Source organism: Protopterus annectens, chromosome 6.part1 (genome assembly GCF_019279795.1).
Source record: "Protopterus annectens isolate FY-2018-M chromosome 6.part1, PAN1.0, whole genome shotgun sequence".
Classification (NCBI taxonomy): Eukaryota; Metazoa; Chordata; order Ceratodontiformes; family Protopteridae; genus Protopterus; species Protopterus annectens.
Window position 1 is genome coordinate 67,563,881 of NC_056738.1, and position 21,250 is coordinate 67,585,130.

At 42.1% G+C, this 21,250-nt stretch overlaps 1 protein-coding gene across 2 annotated transcripts in view; it reads left to right on the forward strand.

Annotated features, from left to right (window-relative positions):
• PPIG (peptidylprolyl isomerase G) overlaps positions 1-21,250 on the forward strand; it is an 898,166-nt gene that overhangs the window by 232,344 nt on the left and 644,572 nt on the right. For both annotated transcript variants that reach the window (XM_044075490.1, XM_044075491.1), the window contains one exon: positions 8,816-8,993. In XM_044075490.1, the coding sequence (XP_043931425.1) occupies positions 8,816-8,993 (178 nt within the window). The remainder of the gene's footprint in view (positions 1-8,815; positions 8,994-21,250) is intronic.

Sequence of the window (21,250 nt, forward strand, 5' to 3'; positions counted from 1 at the left end):
TATGCTACTAACACTGCTTTCAAATTCTACAACACAAACAGTGACTGCCATTTGATAAAACAGTTAGTGGCACACTGAAAACAGTAAATTTATCTTCCCTTGAAACTCACAATTCCATGAAAATGAAATGAAACTCAGTCCCTTGAAAATGCACTGAAACTCATAATGCCCTGAAAATGTACTGAAACCCAAACTCACAATTCCGTCAACAGTCCTGGTAGTCGAGCTCTTTTCTTCATTGGAGCTCACAGTTCATTCAGCAGTCCAGTAGTTGGTACGTAGAATTCAGGCTCTGTTTCCTGTAACCAAATTACAGGGTCAAGCCTGATCAAGTTAAGTGACTAACCTGCCCCTCCCACTTAACTAGAGCATTACACACCATACAGTCATACATCTCAACCTTTTAGCATAAGAAATCTGGGCAACGCCTAAAACGGGGACATATTTTAAATATTGCTCTTACAGACTTAGAAGATTACTAGAATAACAGAATTTGTCTTAGCATGCATTTTCTAAAGGAAATGAAGTCCAGCTCAGCTGTATGACATTTATTTCAATTTTCAGTGATTTGCCAGAAAACCACAAATATTGAGGAACAGGCCAAAAATATGAGGCAAAAATCAGGGAATTCTGTAAAAATCTGGACAGTTGAGAGGTGCGCATATCTCTCACTCTTAGTGCAAAAAATCTGGACAAAGCCTGAAATAATGGAGATACGGTAGCCCAAAATATGGATCATGCCTCTCAGACTGTTCAAGCAAGAAATATGGACAAAGCCAGTAGTTATGGGGGGACAAAGGCCTAAAAATAGGAAAATGTTTTAAATATTGCCCTTACAGACTTAGAAAGTTGATATAATTCCAGGTTTTACATTAGCATGAATTTTCTGAAGCATGTGGAGTTTAAAACTCAAACGCCTGCCATTATTTTCACACTTCGGTCCTCAATGGTTAGCCAGTAATTTGCAAGAAAAGCACCAATTGTAGGAGAAATGGAAAAAAAAATCTGGACATTCTGTGAAAATGTGCCATTATTTTCACACTTCAGTCCTCAATGGTTAGCCAGTAATTTGCAAGAAAAGCACCAATTGTAAGAGAAATGGAACAAAAATATGATACAAAAATCTGGACAATCTGTGAAAATCTGGACAGTTGATAGGGATAGATTTTAAATAGTGCTCTTTTTAACTAAGAAAGTTGCTAGAATAACAGGATTTGTGCTAGAATGTACTTTCTGAAGGATATACTAATTTCATTCCTCTGTGATTTGCCAGAAACCAACAAATTTTATGAGAAACAGACCAAAACTATGAGGCTAAATCTGGGCAGTTAAGAGGTATGTTAAACACACACACAAATATGCACTTTACCTCTCATTCACACAGAACGGCTAGTTCAAATTACATACACACACACACATATGTTCATTGTGTTACCCTGCTGCAGTCATCACACTTGGGTTATTCTGTCGTCAGGTGGTCCCGCAGTCGGCCTGAGTTCCAAAGTCTTGGTCTGGCGTTGGTTGCTGTCGCTTCTTCCCTGACGTCAGTGCACCAGGGGTATATAAGAGGCATCCAATGCCATTTTCTTCAGTCTTTCTTGCCGCGCGGTGCCCGAAGCAGAAGCAGTTCGCAAGTGCCGGTCGGCCGACACCTGAGATTTTCTAATCGAATTTCAGTCCGAAGTCTTCAAAGCTAAGTACCCCGTTTTGGAACCTTTTCTTGCCTCAGTCCGATGTCAGAAAAAGTTAACAATTGCATTTCTTGTGGGAAGCAAATACCTCATAAGGATTTTCATTCTTATTGTATACCTTGCCTAGGCCCAGACCACGACGTCACTGCTTGTCTGTTTTGTGCTAGGTTCAATAAGCGAACTATAAAGCGACGCTTTGATTTTGCTCGACACTACTTCGGTAGGAAATTTAATTATACTATGCCGTCGGAGCAACCGACTACCGGCGTGCATAAAAAACGCAAAGATAAAGATAGGCAGCCTAGATCCAAGCCAGATTCCGAGGCCTCTGCTGGGCCAGTCGCCGGTTCTCCGGTTTTCAGTGAGGTGCCTATGCAGCCCCTGACGACCGCTGAATCGGAACCCCAGACCGCTTCGGAATCTCAAGCAGAGAGTACTAGGCCGACGCAGCCATTTTCTTTAGGCCCTACCGACAACATTGCAGAAGGAGAAGCCGGTGCTGGGGAAACACCTTCGGTTTCAGAAGGTGTCTTTAGACCAACTACCCTCACCATAAAATCTTATGCTAAGCTTAAGACTCCTTTAAAACCTAAAAAGACTGTACATCAGTCTCCAGTTCAAGGCCCCATGCCTAAGAAACAGATGCTTAAGATGGCTGAAGATTTGATTACTCTGATCAGGGATTCCCAACCCCCCCCCAGACAAAAGGCCAAGACAAGAGGAGGATTATGCCTCCTCTGATCAAGTTTCTATTTCTTCAGACTCCTCTGAGGAACAGGATTACTCCTTCCCCCCTTATGAAGATTCTGATGCTGAAGATTCCATTCCCTCAGCATCTCCCACTGAAGATTATTCCTTTGGGGAAACCTTACATACATTGAGGGAACATTTCCACTGGGAAGGTCAGGACTACTCTGACTCAAAGAAAAGGCTCCGAGAGTTTAATTTTCTTCCCCAGCACAGACCACCTCCAGTTGTGGATGATGTTTACTTAGAATCTAGTCTAAATCCAGATTCTCTGCCACCTGCTCCAGCCAAAACAGACAGATATTATAGAGTGCCTGATTCACACAAATTCCTTTACAAAAGCACTGTTGCTGACCCAGAAACAATTTCCCAGGATCCCAAAGGGGCTAAGGCTTCTATGGCTAAAAATCCTGTGCCCTCTGAAAGGGACTCCAGAGCACTAGATAGGTGGGGGCAAGAAGGTTTACACCTCAGCTACTCTTAGCTATGAGAGCACTAAATTGTCAATTTCACATGCTGAAATATCAGCAATTCTTAATGTCTCAATTAAAACAAAAGATGAGCACACACTCTCAACAGTCTGAATTCAAGGAAATGCAGGATCTGTTGCATGCAGCTGAATAAGTGGGCAAACATACTTTACAATGTGGATTTGATTCCTTGGAAGCTTCATGTAGAGCAGCTGTTAGTGGGTCTGTCATACGTAGGCATGCTTGGTTAAAGGAACAAACTCTGCCTGATCATGTAAAAGCAAAATTACTAGATGCACTTTTACAGCAGGATGTCTTATTTGGTGTCAAAGCAGAAGAGGTTTTAAAGAAAATGGAGGATAAGGCAAAGTCTATGCAGATGGTCAAAGATTTCTTACAGGTACAACCCCCTCGTTTCAGCAGAAATTAGCCAACAAAAAATTGGTCCTTTCCAGCTTCTGACAGACCACAGAGGGGTAAACACAGATGCCCTAGGGGCAGAGGTCAAGCACAAATCCCTTACAAACCTCGCCAATGGGGCACTGCAACACAGAAGGGAGGAGAAGATAGACCCCAAACTACTAGAAGACAAACACAATGACTTAACCCTCAAACTGCCAAGCAAAACTCTCTTCGCAGCTCCCTTGGGAGGAAAATTAGCACTTTTTGCAGACAACTGGCGCATCATCACAAAGGACAAATGGGTCCTAGATATTATTTCACAAGGATACAGATTCCATTTCCACACCTTGCCAAGGATAAAAGGAATGCCAAACCTGCCACAAAATCAATGGGCAGAGGCACAAAAACAAATTGCAGCTCTCATGGACATGAGAGCCATTTAACTGGTACCTACACAGGAGCAAGGCCAAGGATTCTAGTCAAGGCTCTTTCTAGTCCCCAGAAAGGACAATGCATGGAGACCCATTCTGGACCTTTCAATTCTAAACACCTACTTGCAAGCACCCAAATTCAAGATGCTAACGCTTCAGCAGCTTCTTCCCATGTTGGGCAAGAAGGCTTGGCTAGTAATGTTGGACCTCAAGGAGGCATATCTGCATGTCCCTATCAGACAAAATTGCAGAAGATACTTCAGTTTCATTGCAGGTTTAACCCTTTACCAATTCTCTGCACTGCCCTTTGGCTTATCTACTGCGCCCAGGGTCTTCACAAAATGCCTGGCACCAGTAATTGCATACTGCAGACAAAGAGGAATTCAAATATACCCATATCTGGACGACTGCCTCATCCAAGCAGAAAGCAAGGACATTCTCTTACAACATCTGGCGTTTGTCAAACACCTTCTAAGTTGCCTAGGGTACACAGTAAACGAAAAGAAATCAAAACTAGTGCCCTCACAGAACATGACATTCCTGGGTGCCAGCTTGAATACAGCGGCCCAGATGGCTTATCTCACGCCAGATAAGCAACTACAACTAAGTCAATACTTCAAAATAATGGCAACAAAGACCCAACTCCCTGCAAGAAAAATTCTGCAGGCCTTGGGATTCATGGCATCTTGCATACTACTAATACCATTTGCAAAACTACATATGAGGAAATTACAATGGTACCTGAAAAGCAATGGACTCAACATAGCTTGGAAACGATGATACCTCTCATTCCCTGCCTTCAACACGAGTTTCTGTGGTGGTCACAGGCATGTCACCTCAACAAGGGTCAGCCTTTCACCTTACCCCCAGGCAGGCAAACTATGACAGCAGATGCATCGGACAATGCCTGGGGGGCACACATGGCAAGACAGTGCGTTCAAGGCAAATGGACTTCAGATCAAAGATATCTGCACACCAATCAAAAATCAATGCTAGCTGTACAAAATGCTCTGACAGCCTTCAAGAACCTCTTACATCCAGGACAACTTATAATAAGGACAGACAATACCACAGTGATGTGGTACATAAACAAGCAAGGGGGTACACACTCCTACCCTCTATGCAGGCAAGCAATGACCTTGTGGAACACAGCACTGACTTACCAAGTTCAATTACAAGCACAATTCCTGCCAGGAAGAAAGATCAAATTGGCAGACGACTTAAGCAGGAACATCATGGATCCCCACAAGTGGAAACTGGATCCACAAGTATTTGCAATGATAACTCAAAAATGGGGGCACCCAGACATAGACCTGTTTGCCAACCCCAAAAACAATCAGCTACCAAAATTTTGCACAAGGACATTCCACCATCAAGCTTGGAAAGTGGACTCGCTCTCATTCAGTTGGAAAATGTTGACAGTATATGCCTTCCCTCCACTGCCCCTTCTAACAAAGGTGCTGCTGAAAGTCAGAATGAAGAGACCACAAATGATACTCACTGCCCCAGACTGGCCACGCCAGCACTGGTGCCCACTACTAAGAAACATGGCCCACGGCCCACCATGGATTTTACCACAAATTCCTCATCTGCTCACACAGCAAGACAGTCAGATTCTACACAGCCAGCTCAAGACCTTAAATCTGGCTGCATGGCAAATCACCTAAACAACCAGCCAGCTCCTCTATCACAAGCCGTTATGGATGTCATTCTGGAGGCCAGGAGGCCCAGCACCAGGAAAGCCTACTCAGACAAATGGAAAAGATTTTGCGCCTGGAACCAAGCTAAAGGCCAAAATCCCCTTGAGCCGGACATAACCTCAGATTCTACAGTATCTAACTGAGATGTTACACAAAGGACTTTCCTTTTCATCTATTAAAATCCACGCCTCAGCTATTTCAGCTCACTACAACACGGATCCTCCCTTATTTTCACATCCACTTCTAAGGCAGTACCTCAGAGGGGCCAAAAACATAAGGCCTCCCAGGAGAGCACCAACGCCAACATGGGACCTCAACTTTGTTCTGGAAAAGCTTACACTACCACCTTTTGAGCCAGCTTTCTCAGCTGATTTAAAGTTTATATCATGGAAAACTGCCCTGCTGCTAGCAATTACTTCAGCCAGAAGAGTCTCAGAGCTACAGGCAATAATGGCAGTGGAGCCTTTCCTCATTTTCCATCAAGACAGAGTCTCTCTACGAACTAACCCCTCCTTTATGCCAAAGGTGGTATCCAGTGTGTCTCTAACTCAAACCATCTATTTACCCACTTTTTTCCCAAATCCACAGAACAAAGGAGAAAGACTCCTGCACTCATTGGACATTCACAGGCAACTACGTTACTACTTGGATAAAACTGAGGCTTTCAGAAAATCTGACCAGCTTTTTGTATCCTATGCAACAGCATCACAAGGAAAGGCTATCTAAAAACAGACCATTACAAAATGGATAGGACATTGCATACGTTTTTGCTACACCCATCGTGGAAAACCAGTTCCTGCTAGCATAAGGCCCCACTCCACCAGGGCAGCAGCTACATCTACAGCCTTCCTCAGGGTGGTGCCAACCAAGGATATTTTGGAAGCTGCAACTTGGAGTTCAGTACACACCTTCACCAAACATGATCACTTACCACTATACTCTAAGACTAGAGCTGGCTTCGCCACTGCAGTTTTGCAGGGCCTACTACCCTCTTCTAACCCTGTTTGATTCCACCTCCCATCCTTAGCTTTGGGATTCAACCAGTGTGTGATGACTGCAGCAGGGTAACACGATGAACATAGTACAGTTTTGTACCTACCATAAATGTAGATGTTCGAGTGTTCACCCTGCTGCAGTCCAGGTTACCCTCCCTCCATCCCCTCTGATCTAACTGAAACCTTTCTATGCCTTTATATCTGTATTTGCTTATAGCTGGAGGTATGTTTTGTTTATTATTGGTACTATGTAGTTACCTCCTATTGGGGGGGGGGGGCGCACCTGACATCTGGGGCAAGAAAAACTGAAGAAAATGGCGTCTGATGCCTCTTGTATACCCCTGGCGCACTGACGTCAGGGAAGAAGCAACAGCAACCCACGCCGGACCAAGATTTTGGAACTCAGGCCGACTGCGGGACCGCCTGACGACACGATAACCCAAGTGTGATGACTGCAGCAGGGTGAACACTCTAACATCTACATTTATGGTAGGTACAAAACTGTTAAATAAAGCGCAAGCACCAAAGTCCCAGCACAAGTACCAAAATTAGGGCTGTAAGCTGTAAGTAGTAGACCACCACACGAGAAGTAATCCAAAAGTAGCAGCAACAGTTTAATGGTAATCCAAAAGCAGCAGCAACAGTTTATTGTACGTAGAAACAAATACACCTCACGTTTCGTCCAAAACTTCATCAGAATAACAACACACCCCAAAATAACATTTAAATACTCTAATTAAATTCAAACTAGCCAATAAAAATCATGTGTCATGAATATATTAATTAGTTAAAAAAACATTTAGTCTCAGTCATAAGTAATCGTGTTAAAAGTATTAAAATCTTTAAAATCAATACAACTTTGTTTATGTAATACACATAAAATCCATATAAATACATTAAAAATATGAATTTATTTAAATATATTAAATAAATGAATAAAAATGTTTATGTAAATGCTAGTGTGTATTGTAATATTGACTAATCATACAATGCCCTCTAGTGGAGAAGAATAATAGTGGACTTAAATGACTTAAAAAACCTTTTATGTAAAATTTTTTTAAAAAATGTTTTAAAATATGGGGGACTAATGACTGCAAATTACACACAGAAATTTAAAGTTTCGCTGATCTCATTTTCAATACAGGTGCCAAAGTAATCATGTCATTAATACATGGGAATTTATTTGACTCTAAAACAATTTGCCAATATAATTCCCTGTATGCAACCAAAGTTTCCCCAACAACCTCCCCTAGGATCTGGTGGTACAACTTCTAAGACAAAAAAGTTAAAATAAATAGGTACAAAACTGTACTTTTCTCACTCTCTTACAGAAACAAGTAGAACCTCCAGAATAAATAATATAATTGTATATATACACACACACACACACACACACACACACACACACACACACACACACACACACACACACACACACACACTTTCTCACTCATACAGAAATGAACGGAACCTCTAGAAATGAATAAATAACATAAGCATACACACACACACACACCCACCATTCATTTTACATACTTACCTTCTGTCTCAACGAAACAACTATTTTAAATTGTGCGCGAGTGAAAAATAAGCTTACATCAGCGTTAGCGTGCGTACGACGCACACATGACCTTCCTTAAAGGAGAAGACGCTGTTTTAGCTTTTTTCCTAGATCCTAGCGCCTGCCTTGTGCTACCCCCTCTATGCAAACACTGTACTGAAATGCGTACAGTGAGTATGCCTCCCGACGTCCCTGATAGAGGGCATGCTCATATATGCAGATTTGTTACAGACCCTAGGTATAAAGCATTTTAAGAGTGCTTCTCACTTTTGTAAGCTCTGCTGACTGCAGAGGAAGCCATGGAGGGGATCCATCTCACTTGTGTAAGTTTTGCTCATTGCAGAGGAAGTCATAGAACATGTCTAATAATGTCCTTCCCTGCCTGCACGAGTCAGATAGTCTTTCTCTTCCCTCCAACCATAGTGTTTGTGTAACTTAGTCCAGCTGCTTCACTTGTCGTGGACTTGAGTTTAGTGGCCTTTCATTCACTACTTATGTCTTTGAGACTGCTTGATCACTGTTGAGTATGCTGTTGTAGCAGACTGACTGCCCACCGGGTTGGTAATTCATCTAGACAACTTATAATTGTACTGTTTTCTTCTTTTAGTTGTTTCCTTCAACTATGAGCTGTGTTATGCACTTAAAGTGGTTATACCTGGGCGTTTTGTTAGGGCATACTATATAAATGTTTAAATCAGAGCTTGCATTGTTTATAATACCAGTTATGTCCACCAAAAATACTAGCAGCATTGATCATTTAACTTGGCATACCTTGTTTATGAGCTGCTTTTCTGCCTTTTTAATTTCCTTTTAAAAAGTTAAGGAGGTGAAAAAGAGAAAAAAAGTTTCATCAAGTGACTCTGAAAGCTCAAGTGAATCTGAATCTTCATCAAGCAGCGAGTCTCCTGAAGAATCAAAGAAAAAGAAGAAGAAACACAAAAAAGAGTCTAAGAGAAGGAAAAAGGAGAAGAGAAAGAAGAACAAAGAAAGAAAGACGTAAGCAGTGTATCTTTTATATTGTAAACAGAACTGCATTAATTTACTGCACATTTCCTTAACTGACTGATTTTTTGCCTCTGCTGTAAGCGATCCTCCTCCTCTTTTTTTCACTGTAAATACTGTCCTGTCAAAGAGGAAACTGGGTCATAGCTCTGAGTCCATGGCCAATTAACCCATTCCACTGTTGTGATGTGTTTTAACATTAACAAGGAATAGCTGAGATTTTGGGACAGCTCTGTTTTAAAAACATAAATGTGTGTGCATGTTGCCAGATAACTGAAGTGCACCAATCAACAATTTGATTCTCAGAATTGCAGTAATCTGTGAAATGTCAAGAGAAAATGACAAAAATCAAAACTTGATGTAATAATAATGCAAACATTTTTTTAGCTGATTTTGCCTGTCTGCACTGTTGGAATGGGATTCTACATCCCCCATACTCCTACTTCTGTTAGCTGCACCATATAGTGAGGGGAATTCTTTGAGGTACTGCAGTCCCTAAGTTAATATATCGCAAACACATTCTCACATTACTTTTTGTACTACTTAGTGTTGAACAGATGTTTGGTGAAGTTCTACCATGCTGTTGTGTTAACATGGGCAGTGTTTGACTGCTTGAGGTGACGCTTTACATGCGACACAGCAGAATATCTCTATTTGAAAGTTCAGCCTGACAAACTTCCTTGTATTCTAGCCGTGCCAGTAGATCAGCATCAAAAATGTCTTGGTATTGGGTCAGTGTTGGATGATAGAGTAATGTAAGGATATCGTGTGGGTGGTAGCTCTCACATGCTTTTGTTGCATCTTATTCCACCCAAAACAAGATCATCTTAGAGTTATTCTGTAAGTGGCTAGAGCTAAATTGGTCGGCCTTACATTTAAATATATTATGCTAGTCACTGAATAATTATTAGGCATTTTGGTGTAAGGGAATGAGATTTTACTTTAGAGTAAAATCTACGTACTTCAGAGCATACATACATTGATGTTAGTTGCATCCGTAGTAATTTATTATTTATTTATTTTACATTTGTTGACCGGGAATAGTCCGACTGAGCTGAAAATTGCTCTTTTTCAGTGGAAGCCCGGGGAGAAAAGCTCCAAGGATAACATATTACAATGAGAAATAAAAATTACATAAGCAAAATATTCTTAAAGATACTTTCTAAGTGTTGAATACATTGTACTAATATATTTACAAGTCGTAGTTTATATGCAGGAAATGTAAAAAGAGGAATATATGCATACAGTCAAAGTATTAATTCTGTCTAAATATTAGTTGGTTTCAGATGATAATTAGTGGAGGTGTTTAGAAAGAGAAGAGTTAGGCAAAATCATGGAAAGTCTAAGCTAAAAGGAGACAGGTAAGGAAGACTGAGAGAGGTGGAAGTGTTGAAATAGTAGAGAGCAGAGAGTAAGAATTAGGAGTAGTAGTCAATTAATGGGTAGTTGAGGGATGGAGGTATAGTTTATGGAGGGTGAGAACAGAAGTGGGGCCAGAAAGCTTTTAGGTGTTCTTTGGCAGCTGCTTTGAATTGTATTGGTTGATTTAGTAATCTAATCTGAAGTGGAAGTTTGTTCCAAGCAATGGTAGGATGGTAGCTATACAAGGTGCATTTCATATTGGTCCTAAGTTTAGTAGTAGGTCTTGATCTGAGCTTCATAGTGATCTAGTTGGAGAGTAGTAGGATATAAAGGAGGATAAATGAGGGCAGTATGATGGTTGGTATAGTATGGAATGTATAATCTGGAGCTGAGAAAGAAGCAGTAAGTTGGGTAGTTCCAGCCAGTGTAGGTGATTAAGTGAGCTACAGTGATGTTTTTTTTTTAAGTATGTTGGGCAGCAAATCAAGCTACCTTGTTATAGGTTGAGTTAATTTTTGCAAGGAGTGTGGTGTTAATGTTCGTGAGTATTTGAGAACCGTATAGTAGACTGGGTAGGAAATAGGTATGAGATAAGGTTACTTTAGCTTTGGAGGTGAGAGACTTTGTTTTTATATAGAAGGCCTAATTTGTGGTGGGTCTTCCTAATACAATTGTTGTGCAAGTCGACTTTAAGTTGGTTATCTATAGTGATGCCTAGGAGTTTTGTGCTAGCTTCAGGTACTATTGGAGTCTTATTGAGGGACATTGTCGTGAAACTAGATTTGAGATGGTTGAGTTTTTGGGAGAAAGAGAAGAGTTTCGTTTTTTTAGTATTCAGGATTAATTGGTTGTTGGAGAGCCAAGTTTCCACTGATGTAAAGGTTGACTGAGTAACAGAGATGAGAACAGAGAGGGAGTCTGTGATGGTGGTCAGAGTAGAATCATCTGCTTATTATACAAGAGATGACCGAGTACAAGAGGTATAGAGTAGATTGGTGAAGATATTAAATAGCAGTGGACCTAAGATGGAGAGTGCAGAGAGCCATTTCACTGATTGTAATAGCTCAGAGATAGCTAGAGAACAAAGAGACAGCAGCAGGGGAGAAGTTGAGATTAGTCAGCTTAGCCAGAAGTAGAGACTGTGAAATGGTATCAAAGGCTTTGGAAAGGTCGAGAAATAAACTAGACACAAGTTTGTTGTTATCACGAGACAGGAAAATAGTGTTGGTAAAGGAGATGAGAGCAGTGGTTGTACTGTGTTTGGACGGAAACCATGCTGAGTGGGAGGAAGTAGGTTATCCTGTACTAGGTATTGCAGAGTTTGCTTGTGTATACATTTTTCAAGTAGTTTAGAGAGGGGTGACAGAATGGCTATAGCCCTGAGTTTTCTTGGGGAATTGCCTCCTTTGTGGATAGTTAGTGTGTTAAATTCTTTCCAGATAGTTGAAACTTTAGACTCCGAGATGGTGCGGTTAACTAAAATGAATACAGGAAAATCAAGAGCATCAGCTGCTAGCTGGAGGAAATAGGAAGGAATGTTATCTGTAGAAGGAGCGCTAATTTAGAGAGTAGAGATTTGTTTTAAGTAGCAGGTACAGGTTGAAAGGAGACTGGTTTAGAGGGGTTAGAGCTAGGAGGTAAGACAGAGATTAGAGTCATTAGCTGGGGGAGGGTTTGTATTAACCATCTTTGTTACAGATTCAATAAAAAATGTGTTAAAGATAGTGGCAGTTTCAACAGACATCCTATTTAGGTAGGGATTAGGGGAGGAGGGATTTCCAGGATGTTGTATTTGGTTGACTGAATTCTAAAACATCTTGGGATTAGATTTTAGTGCTGTAGGAGGGTTAAAGTAGAATTCCTTTTTGTCTTTGGCAACATGTTTTTTTGTCAGGTTTCTAAGTTCTTTATACTTTTGCAGGTCAGCAGGGAGTTTGTATTTTTTCCAGCTTTTCCATTGCCTGCCCCTATTTCTCATTAGTGTACGAGTTGCACTTGAGAGCCATGGGGACACTTTTGATTTTATTCTAACAGTGCAGAGAGATGTAAGAGAGTTTAGTACATTAAGGAAGATAGAGTTAAAGGACTGGACTGCTTCATCCAGAGTAAGCTCATTTTAAGTGACTCCAGTTTATTCAAGTGAGAAGGGTGTTAAAGGTGTTTGAGAAGTTGGATAGTTTTCAACAGGTTGTGTATCTGAGATTTGGTGAAGTGTTGAGTGAATCTAGTAACTTTTATTGGAGAGTGACCACTAAAGGAGTTTGGTAGGGTTTCTGGGTCATGATATGTAGATGGGTTAGATAGAAGAAACCAGTTAATTAAGGTACTAGGTTTTTGTGAGTTATTGTAGTGTTGTGGGTTCAGTTATCAGTTGTGTAAAGCCGTGTAGATTAATGGATGAGGTAGAGTTAGGGTTATTTAGAGCCAGCCAATTTATCTTTACATCACCAAGAATAATGGTTTCATTAGAGAAGTGTTCAGTGAGGTAAGAGAGAAGGTTTTCCAGCAGAGGAATGTTAACTCCTGGAGGAATACGGTTACTACAGTAATGGTAGAGAAGTTGTTAAGTTTAAAGTTTTCTGCTAGGATTTCTGCAGGAGCGAAAGATAGGATAGATTCATTAAGAGAAGTGAGGGTTAGGTAGTTAAGAGTAGATGATGGCTTTTTTTTGGCTTGTTGGTAGGAGTTCCACTTAACTTAATGAGCACTGAAAATTGACTGGAGTGTGAAGACCCCAGGGTAGGATGTAAATGGCAGAATTTCATGTCTGCTATGGTGCAGCAGTTAGTTTTTGCTTCTCAACAGTTGGCTATCCAGTTTCCAGTCAAAAATTCCTTCTGCCAGGAGTCTGCATGTCCTCCCTGTGTCTGGATGATTTTCGCAAGGGAGCATGGTTTTGTCCTAAGTACATTCTAATAAGTGAATTGGAGATTTTCATATTACTCCTTGATGTCTGTGTGTGTGTGTGTGTGTGTGCTGTGTGATAAGCTGGCTTGTCATCTAGGAATGGCTTCTGTCATATGTCTGTTAGATAGACTTCTGTTCCCCGTGACTCTGTGTTGATTAAACTTGGTATTGAAAATGGATGGACACATACCTTATTGTGTGGTCATGTGCATCCCCCCCCCCCCAACAAACAGAGTTATTGCTGCTGTAATTACAAATACATTCATACATTTATATGTAGTCCTAGCTAGATGTGATCATGACATGTTTATAGTAACGTGATTACAAGCAGTTTCAGTCCCAAGACAATTTTTAATTAATTTAGTTATCGCTAATTATTTCTTTCAAATTTCACAGCTTTGTTCATTTCCTTGTAATTACAATCAAAGAGAATTGATTGCATCTCTCATTTTATGTAGCTTATGTGTTTGGGACGGGTGTTAAGAAATTCACTTAGAGGGTGAATTGAAACTTGAGAGGTGAGTCTTGACTTTCATGTTGAGAACACATAGTAATCGAATTATGACTGGAGAGACTCAATCATAACTAGTTTTGTAGTATCTGGTGCTTTAGTTTAAACCTGTGCACAACTTAGAGAAGAAAGTAATTCCCTCAGTGTTCCCCTCACAGACAGAGGCCTTCCTCCTGCATTTTTTCTGTTCCTCTGTGAGACTTGTCTAAGGTCTCCCCTTCCTTTTCACCCCATTGGCTTATTCATTCCTGCCAAGGGCAACAGGCATCCTCAGATTGGGCAAGAACCTTACAGCTCATTTTTTCATATGAGGGGGCTTATCCCATTTGTTCACCTAGAAGATGAGGGTTTTATAGTAGAGAGTCAGCCAGATGCTGATCCCAAAGAGGTTCCTATTGCATTTCACCTAATTTCTCCTCTGTAGGTTACTTACAGACTCACAGTAGCTGCCTGGCTACCAGTAGGTGTCACTAATCTGGTAGGTGTAGCTGCTTCCTTTTCCCCAGTGTGGGCCAGCTGGTATTGGCCGCTGAAGTCCATCCTACCCTGTCAGTGCCCTTTCCACTTGTTGAGCACTGATCGCCAGGGTGTTATATTCAGGGCTTCAGCCCTCTGTGCCATAAAGACAGAGCTGATGATGTTAATCTTCATTCAATCCTTACCAATGGGAATGTGTTCCGTCCTTGGAACCGAGTCAGCCTTTTACCAAGCTTGCGCCAGCCCTAAACTCTCGAGCTAAGGTTTTACCTACAATGCCTTCTTCCCTGTCACCTCGGATACCAAGCCAGCTCTTGCAAGCTAAGTGTTATAACTTAATTTTATTACTACTTAGGTGTAGAAATTTCTTACTTTTTTTACCTTGCTTTTTTCTGTTTGTCTTATCACACTTCCCACTGCCTTCCCTAATTTTAAGATCTTTCCTTTCCCTTGTGGTAATCTTTGTACCATCGTTGGTAATCTTCCTTCCTACCTTTAAGGTAGCCCTTGTTTTACCATCGTTGGTAATTCTTCTGTCCTTTATCTTTCTCTTTAAAAAAAAAAAAAAAAAAAAAAAATTCTATATTTGGTGTAGTAGTATATTTTTCTTCTACTAGTCCTTAAGTGTGAGTGTTGTGTTTTTCTAGTCACGTCAGAAAAGAAAGGTACCACTGGATTCAAACAGTATAATGAGTGTGACCGTAAACAACCACACTCAGACACACATGATCTTTGCATTTAGTGCTTGGGCGTCCCTCATCTTTCTATTCCAACCACCCTTTGGTATTTGTAAAAACTTCTCATTCAGAACCTTAAATGAGCAAAAGAATAAACTGGTTTTAAAAGGCCTCCTTAAAACGCCTTTTTCAGAGGCTATCTGTGGGATGGAGGGTTCATCCCCTCCTAGCAAACATTATAAAAAGTGACCACATTCTCATTCGGTTCCGTCGTCCCCCTCCAGTGACCTTAAGGAACCTAAGACTACAAGCGACTACTTTACAGGCCTCCGAACAGACCTCGACACCAACAGCATTAGTGCAGGCTTTTTCAGCACCGTCTCTCTTGCCGCCATATTCATCCTCTAAACAGTTGTCTGTTCCAACTGACCTGAAATTGGATACATCTATGCAGGGAGCCAGGACAAGATTTTCTCTGTTGACGGACCCTTTTCTGGGGCACCAGTACAACCCATTCATAGAGAGGCCTGAATTCCCATCAGGATTGTCCATACGGTCAACTAGGTGCCTTTCAGAACTGGATGTAGTGCGCCTTGTGGATCAGCTGCTCATGGCCAGGGGATCCCCACTCCAGCTAAGATTACTCTCCCTGTTGGAGGTAGTTGTAGTCACATTTCTCCACAGACTCGAGGCTACTCTCCTCCAACTTCTTTGCCAGCATTGAAGCCCCCTGAACCGTCATCGGCGTCCCTTTTGTTTGGTTCCACTAGTGGACCCCACCATAGTATCGGAGCCGTCCCTGTGGCTCCTGGCGCATTTGGCAGCGGGACCCTCTCAAGATTGTGGCTGTCCCATCGGCACCGGAATTCCTGACTCAGCGCCTATTTTTCCCACTGCGCCATCCACGGTTACGGATGTTGTCTCGGTACACAGCCCTCTTGAGACTCCTAGTTTGGTGGCTGATTCGGAGCAGGGTGTGACCCTGGTTCCAAGGTTGTTGTGCTTTGTTCTGGACTCCCATCCCTCTTCGGGCAATTCGCCCTTCCAGGCCATGGAGAGGGCCATTGCTTCAGTAGATAAGCCTTTTGTGTCGGAATAGTTAACCTGATCCCACTCTGCGCCGCAGCTGACACAAGCCACTGTTGTTGGACACCGGGTACAAGAGCCTCAGGACACTTCTTCAGAGTCTTCCCCAGAAGCCCCACTGACTAAGTTTGCAGTAAGAAATCATGCAAGAGGAAACGCATAGACTTCCCTGAAGAGTCTTTGACTGAAGACACAGATTTCGATGATGGGGGAGGGTCCCCATGGTCCCCTCTGATGAGGTGTCCTTTGGAGACATTCTTGAGATTTTGAAACAGAGGACTGACTGGCAGCCCTCCAACCCTTCCTCAGAGGAGACCATGTTCCTGCAGGATTTTCGTGCCCGGCCCCCTACCACCTGCAGACGAGCTTGTCCAGCTCATCGTGCAGCGTGCATGGAAATGTCCTGACAACATTTAATAGATTCCTCGGAGGCCAGACAATATTTTATCACCCCCAGAACAGCAGCCACATTGGTCAAAGAGTCTTCCAGTAGATGCCATGGTGGTGGCGGCTGCTACCAGGAAAGAACTGGCCAAGGAGAACCAGACTGTCCACCCACCCAACAGAGTCCCGAGTTGGACTAATGCACTTTATAAACATATAGAAAGGAATCGGAGCCATAAATTTGGACTTTTGGTTTTGGGACAGGTAAAATTGGGCCCCAGGGGAGGTCCATTGAAGACCTATCTTGAAACCAGAGAATACTGGTGGCAAACGTATTTAAATGCCTCTATTAGACCAGGTCTGTATGAGACAAGTTCTCTTTCCAGTGTTTTAAAATTGAGAACTTATAATAGGTGAATTTATTTATCCTATATTGTAAGATTATTTTTAATTGGTTTTAATATGTTAATTGTTTAATTGTATACTTTAATCATCTTGTTATATGTACTGTGGTAGTATGGTAATTCTTTGTCTGATGAAGGCTGGTGGTTCAGCTGAAAGTGCTTACCTTCAGTAAACTGGGATGTGTTCAGAGCTGTTGTTTTCTTTTTTATTTTATCCCTACCAGATCACAGGCTTCAAAGGATAAGATCCCAGGTTCGGATGATTTTCTGTCATGACCTATCCCCAGCTCGATCTGTACTTCAACTGCTAGGGTCTATGGCAGCATCTATCACCATACTACCTCTAGATAGACTCTACATGAGACTTCTGCAGTGGCTACTACTAACCCAGTGGTACCCCTTACAGCACTCTCTGTCCTTCCTAATCTGAGTGACTCAAAAATGCAAGCAGGACTTAATGTCGTGGATAAAACCAAACGGACGACAGTGGTCTCGCCCCTTCTACCCCCATCAACCCAAGGCCATGGTAACCATGGATGTCTCCCTGAAGGGTGGGCTGTATCGGGGAAATACAGTCCAAGGTACCTGGTCAACAACAGAGGCCCGATTGCAAATCAGTGTCCTAGAACTGAGGGCGGTGCTTTTAGCATTGCAAGCATTTCATTCTATCCTTCTGTCAAGGATCATTGCAATTCAGTCAGACAACATGTCAGTGATCTGGTTAATCAACAAACAAGGAGGAACCAAATCCTACCCTCTGTGTCGAGAATCTGAGAATTTGGCATTGGGACGATATCTTCCAACCACTTCCTGATAGCAAAGCACATTCCCGGGAGTTCCAGTGTGATTGCAGACAAGTTAAGCAGATGCATTCTTCAGCCTCACGAGTGGTCCCTCAATCCTCTAATAGCGGCAAAGCTTTTCAGACGCTGGGGCCAGCCTTGCTGTGACCTATTCGCTTCTCCAATCAATCACAAATACAACAACTACTTTGCCATGATCCCTTCGTCAGGGGAGTCACCGAGGGACGCTCTGGTCCATGATTGGCCCTCGGGTCTTCTATATGCCTTTCCTCCTCTCCCTCTCATTCCCCTGTAGCTGAAGAAAGCCCTCTGGTTGAAAAACAAAGTGAATCCTCATTGCCTCATATTGGCTTCAACAAGTTTGGTTCCCCTTCCTTTGGCCTTACCTTCTAGCTCAACCATGGATCCTAGAGCCATCCCTGGAGTTGATCTCACACCTCCAAGGATTGATTCACCCAAACATTTCCAATCTCAAGCTGACAACTTGGTTCCTCCACTTCCAATGATTGTTAGGCAGAGTGACCTATCTTCCCCAGTATGTGATATACTTTTTGCTTCTCATAAGTCATCCACCAGAGGGACTTATCTCAGCAAGTGGAAGAGATTCTCGATATGGATACAGAAGAAAAACCTAGATCCTTTTACAGCACCTATAACCACCGTCCTTGAATACTTAGCAGACCTACATGATTCAGGCGCAGCAGCCTCAACTATTCGAGTTCACTTGGTTGCCATTTCTAATAATCATAGTGGATTTCAAAACTCTTCCCTTATGTCTCACAGAGGTATCATCCATATTAAACCTCCTTTCAGAGAACCAATGGAACCCTGGGATCTCTCATTAGTCTTACAAAATCTAACTGGACTTCCCTTTGAACTGGCATCTAATTGTGATCTAAAATTTCTTTCATGGATGTCCCTTTTCTTGATGGCCATCACATCAGCCAGACGTATATCAGAACTTCAAGCATTATGCTTCAAGCGTCCTTATCTTATTTTTCATAAGGACAGAGTATCACTCCGAACAAACCCATCTTTCTTGCCAAAAGTTATCTCAGATCTTTCCATTAACCAGACAATTGACCTTCCAGTATTTTTTCCTAACCACTCTAATAGAGGAGAGTATTGTCTTCACTTATTAGACGTGCATAGACAAATCCGTTTCTATCTTGACAGAACAAAATCTATCTGGAAATCAGATCAATTATTTGTGGCCTTTTCAGGACACAGAATGGGGTGTCCTGTTTCCAAACTAACATTAGCAAAATGGTTGAGGAATTGCATCACGCTCATTTGTGACAAAAAAAAACTTTCACTACCACATAGAGTTAGAGCCCACTCTACCAGTTCTGTGGCCACTTCTGCGGATTTTCATGCTAGAGCGTCTTTGAATGACATTTGTGCGGCCACAGCTTGGGCCAACCCTCATACTTTCATCACTCATTGCAAATTGTACTTGGCCTCCAGAGGAAGACCATCCTTCAGTTTAATGGTGCACAGGAACATCCTTCCATAAGGGCCTCCCAGGAGCAAAGTTAACTGAGGACTCTGTCCCATCGGTAAGGAATGAATTAAGATTAACAACATCAGATAAAGAAGTTATGTCTTACCATAACATTCCATCTCTGCTGTTGATCTTCATTCATTCATTACTTCCCACCCTCCTTCCCCCTCCAAAGGCTCCTAGGTTATCGAATTGGCTCCTGTGTCATATGTTCACTCTGACCAGAGACGGCCTTTGCTTTACTTTTATTTGGCAAACTCGATCTGAGGTGACATAGAAGAGGGCATTATGGGTAAAACCTTAACTCAAGAGTTTAAGGCTGGTGCAGGCTTGATAAAAGGCCAGCTCGGCTCCAAGGATGGAACAGATTCCCATCGGTAATGAATTAATGAAGATCAACAACACAGATGGAACATTATGGTAAGACATAACTTCTTTTTCTTCTTCCTTAGCTGTAATTAAAGAAGAGTTCTAGTACTTTCTGGGCCCAATCCACACTCTGAGTAGCAGTTATTCTTCAGCTTGTTTTTATCTATAGTTTGACCATGTACATCAACCATCATTGCTATCAACACAGTGATAGATGAGTGTTTATTGCCTTCAGTAGAAACTTCTATACATAGATGTAAATATGTAGTTATTTTTTCCTAGTGACACTTTGAAGTCACTAGAGCATCCTGAACACAGCCAAAGTTTACTGTGTTTTAAAGTCATTCCTCTCACTTTGTGATTGAACTCTTTGTTTACATCATTCAGAAACTTTCATCCACTGCTAGAGGTGCCATTTTCTTTTTCTTAGGTATATCACTCCATTATAGCAATCTTTTTTTTTTTTTTTTTTTATATACTCGTGGCACTACTCGATTTCAACTTCTCTCATTAAATTAAGAAAAGCACAATAAAAAGGCTTTCAGCTTTTCCCGGTTAGGGGTCGCCACAGCGGAACTCCGGTCCGCTCATGATTGGCAGTGGATTTTCCAAAATGCTAATCTCAATATTTGCTTGCTTTCAGATCCACCCTACACATATGCATATAGGTTCATACTAGGCTATCTGCCCTGAGGCATTTATAAACCTAGCCGGTGTGTGTTTGGCTTTCGCCACCCTTTGGCTCGAGTTTACCGAGCCCTTACTGAGGTTAGTTTACCGTGCCTCTGTCTAATAATGACACTGAAGTAATCCCCGGGGTAAACCTACGATCCCCCATCCACTCATCTAGATTTTTCTTGAAAAGAGTCAGTGAGGGGCTTTGTCTAACATGGACTGGGATTTTATTCCAGAGCAAGGGGAGCCTCTGGGTTATGAATCTGTCCCTCCAACATGTTCTGTTTATTTCTGTGCTGAGGTTCAGATCTCGAGCTCGTAGCTGTAAGGGATTTGGATTTTCTGAGGTCGAGCAAGTTCATTAATTCTGGGTTGGACATAGCTTTATATGTCAGGCATAGATCACCGCTAAGTAAGCGGTACGCAACTGAGTAGAGCTGGAGTATTTTTTAACCGAGCCGTGTACGGCATCTGTTTGTGTCCTTTGACTCTTTTTGTGAGGTACTTTTGGGGTCTTTCTAGTTGCTGCAGGTGTCTGTTTAGGTACATCCCAAAAGGGGCATTGTATTCTATTATGGGCCTAATTAGGGCTGCATAAAGGGGCACTATGACCTCCTTTGATCTAGATGTGAATCCTTTCATGATAAGGTGGGCTATGTAGAAGGCTTTTCTAACCACTTTGGCAATGTGGTTGTCAAAGGAGAGATTACTATCAACTTGGGTCCCCAGATCCCCGATTACTTCCTCCGTGCTTAATGGGTTTCCTCCTATGTGATAATTTGTGGGTACTTTGTTTTTGCCAAAGGGTATGACTATACACTTTTTGGCATTAAGCTTTAGTCCGTGGCTCTGGCACCAGTTATTCGTCTCTGTGAGACCTTTTTGAAGGATGCTCGTGTCAGCTGGAGAGTCTATTATGGCTCCCAGCTTGCAGTCATCTGCGAACTTGGTCAGCCACAGTCCTTCCGTGTTAGCCTGTACCTCGGAGAAATATATACCAAACAAGAGAGGTCCCAGGACTGAGCCCTGTGGGACACCACTTGTGACCGGTTTTGAGTCAGACATGGCTCCAGCAATTCGGACTCTGTGGGT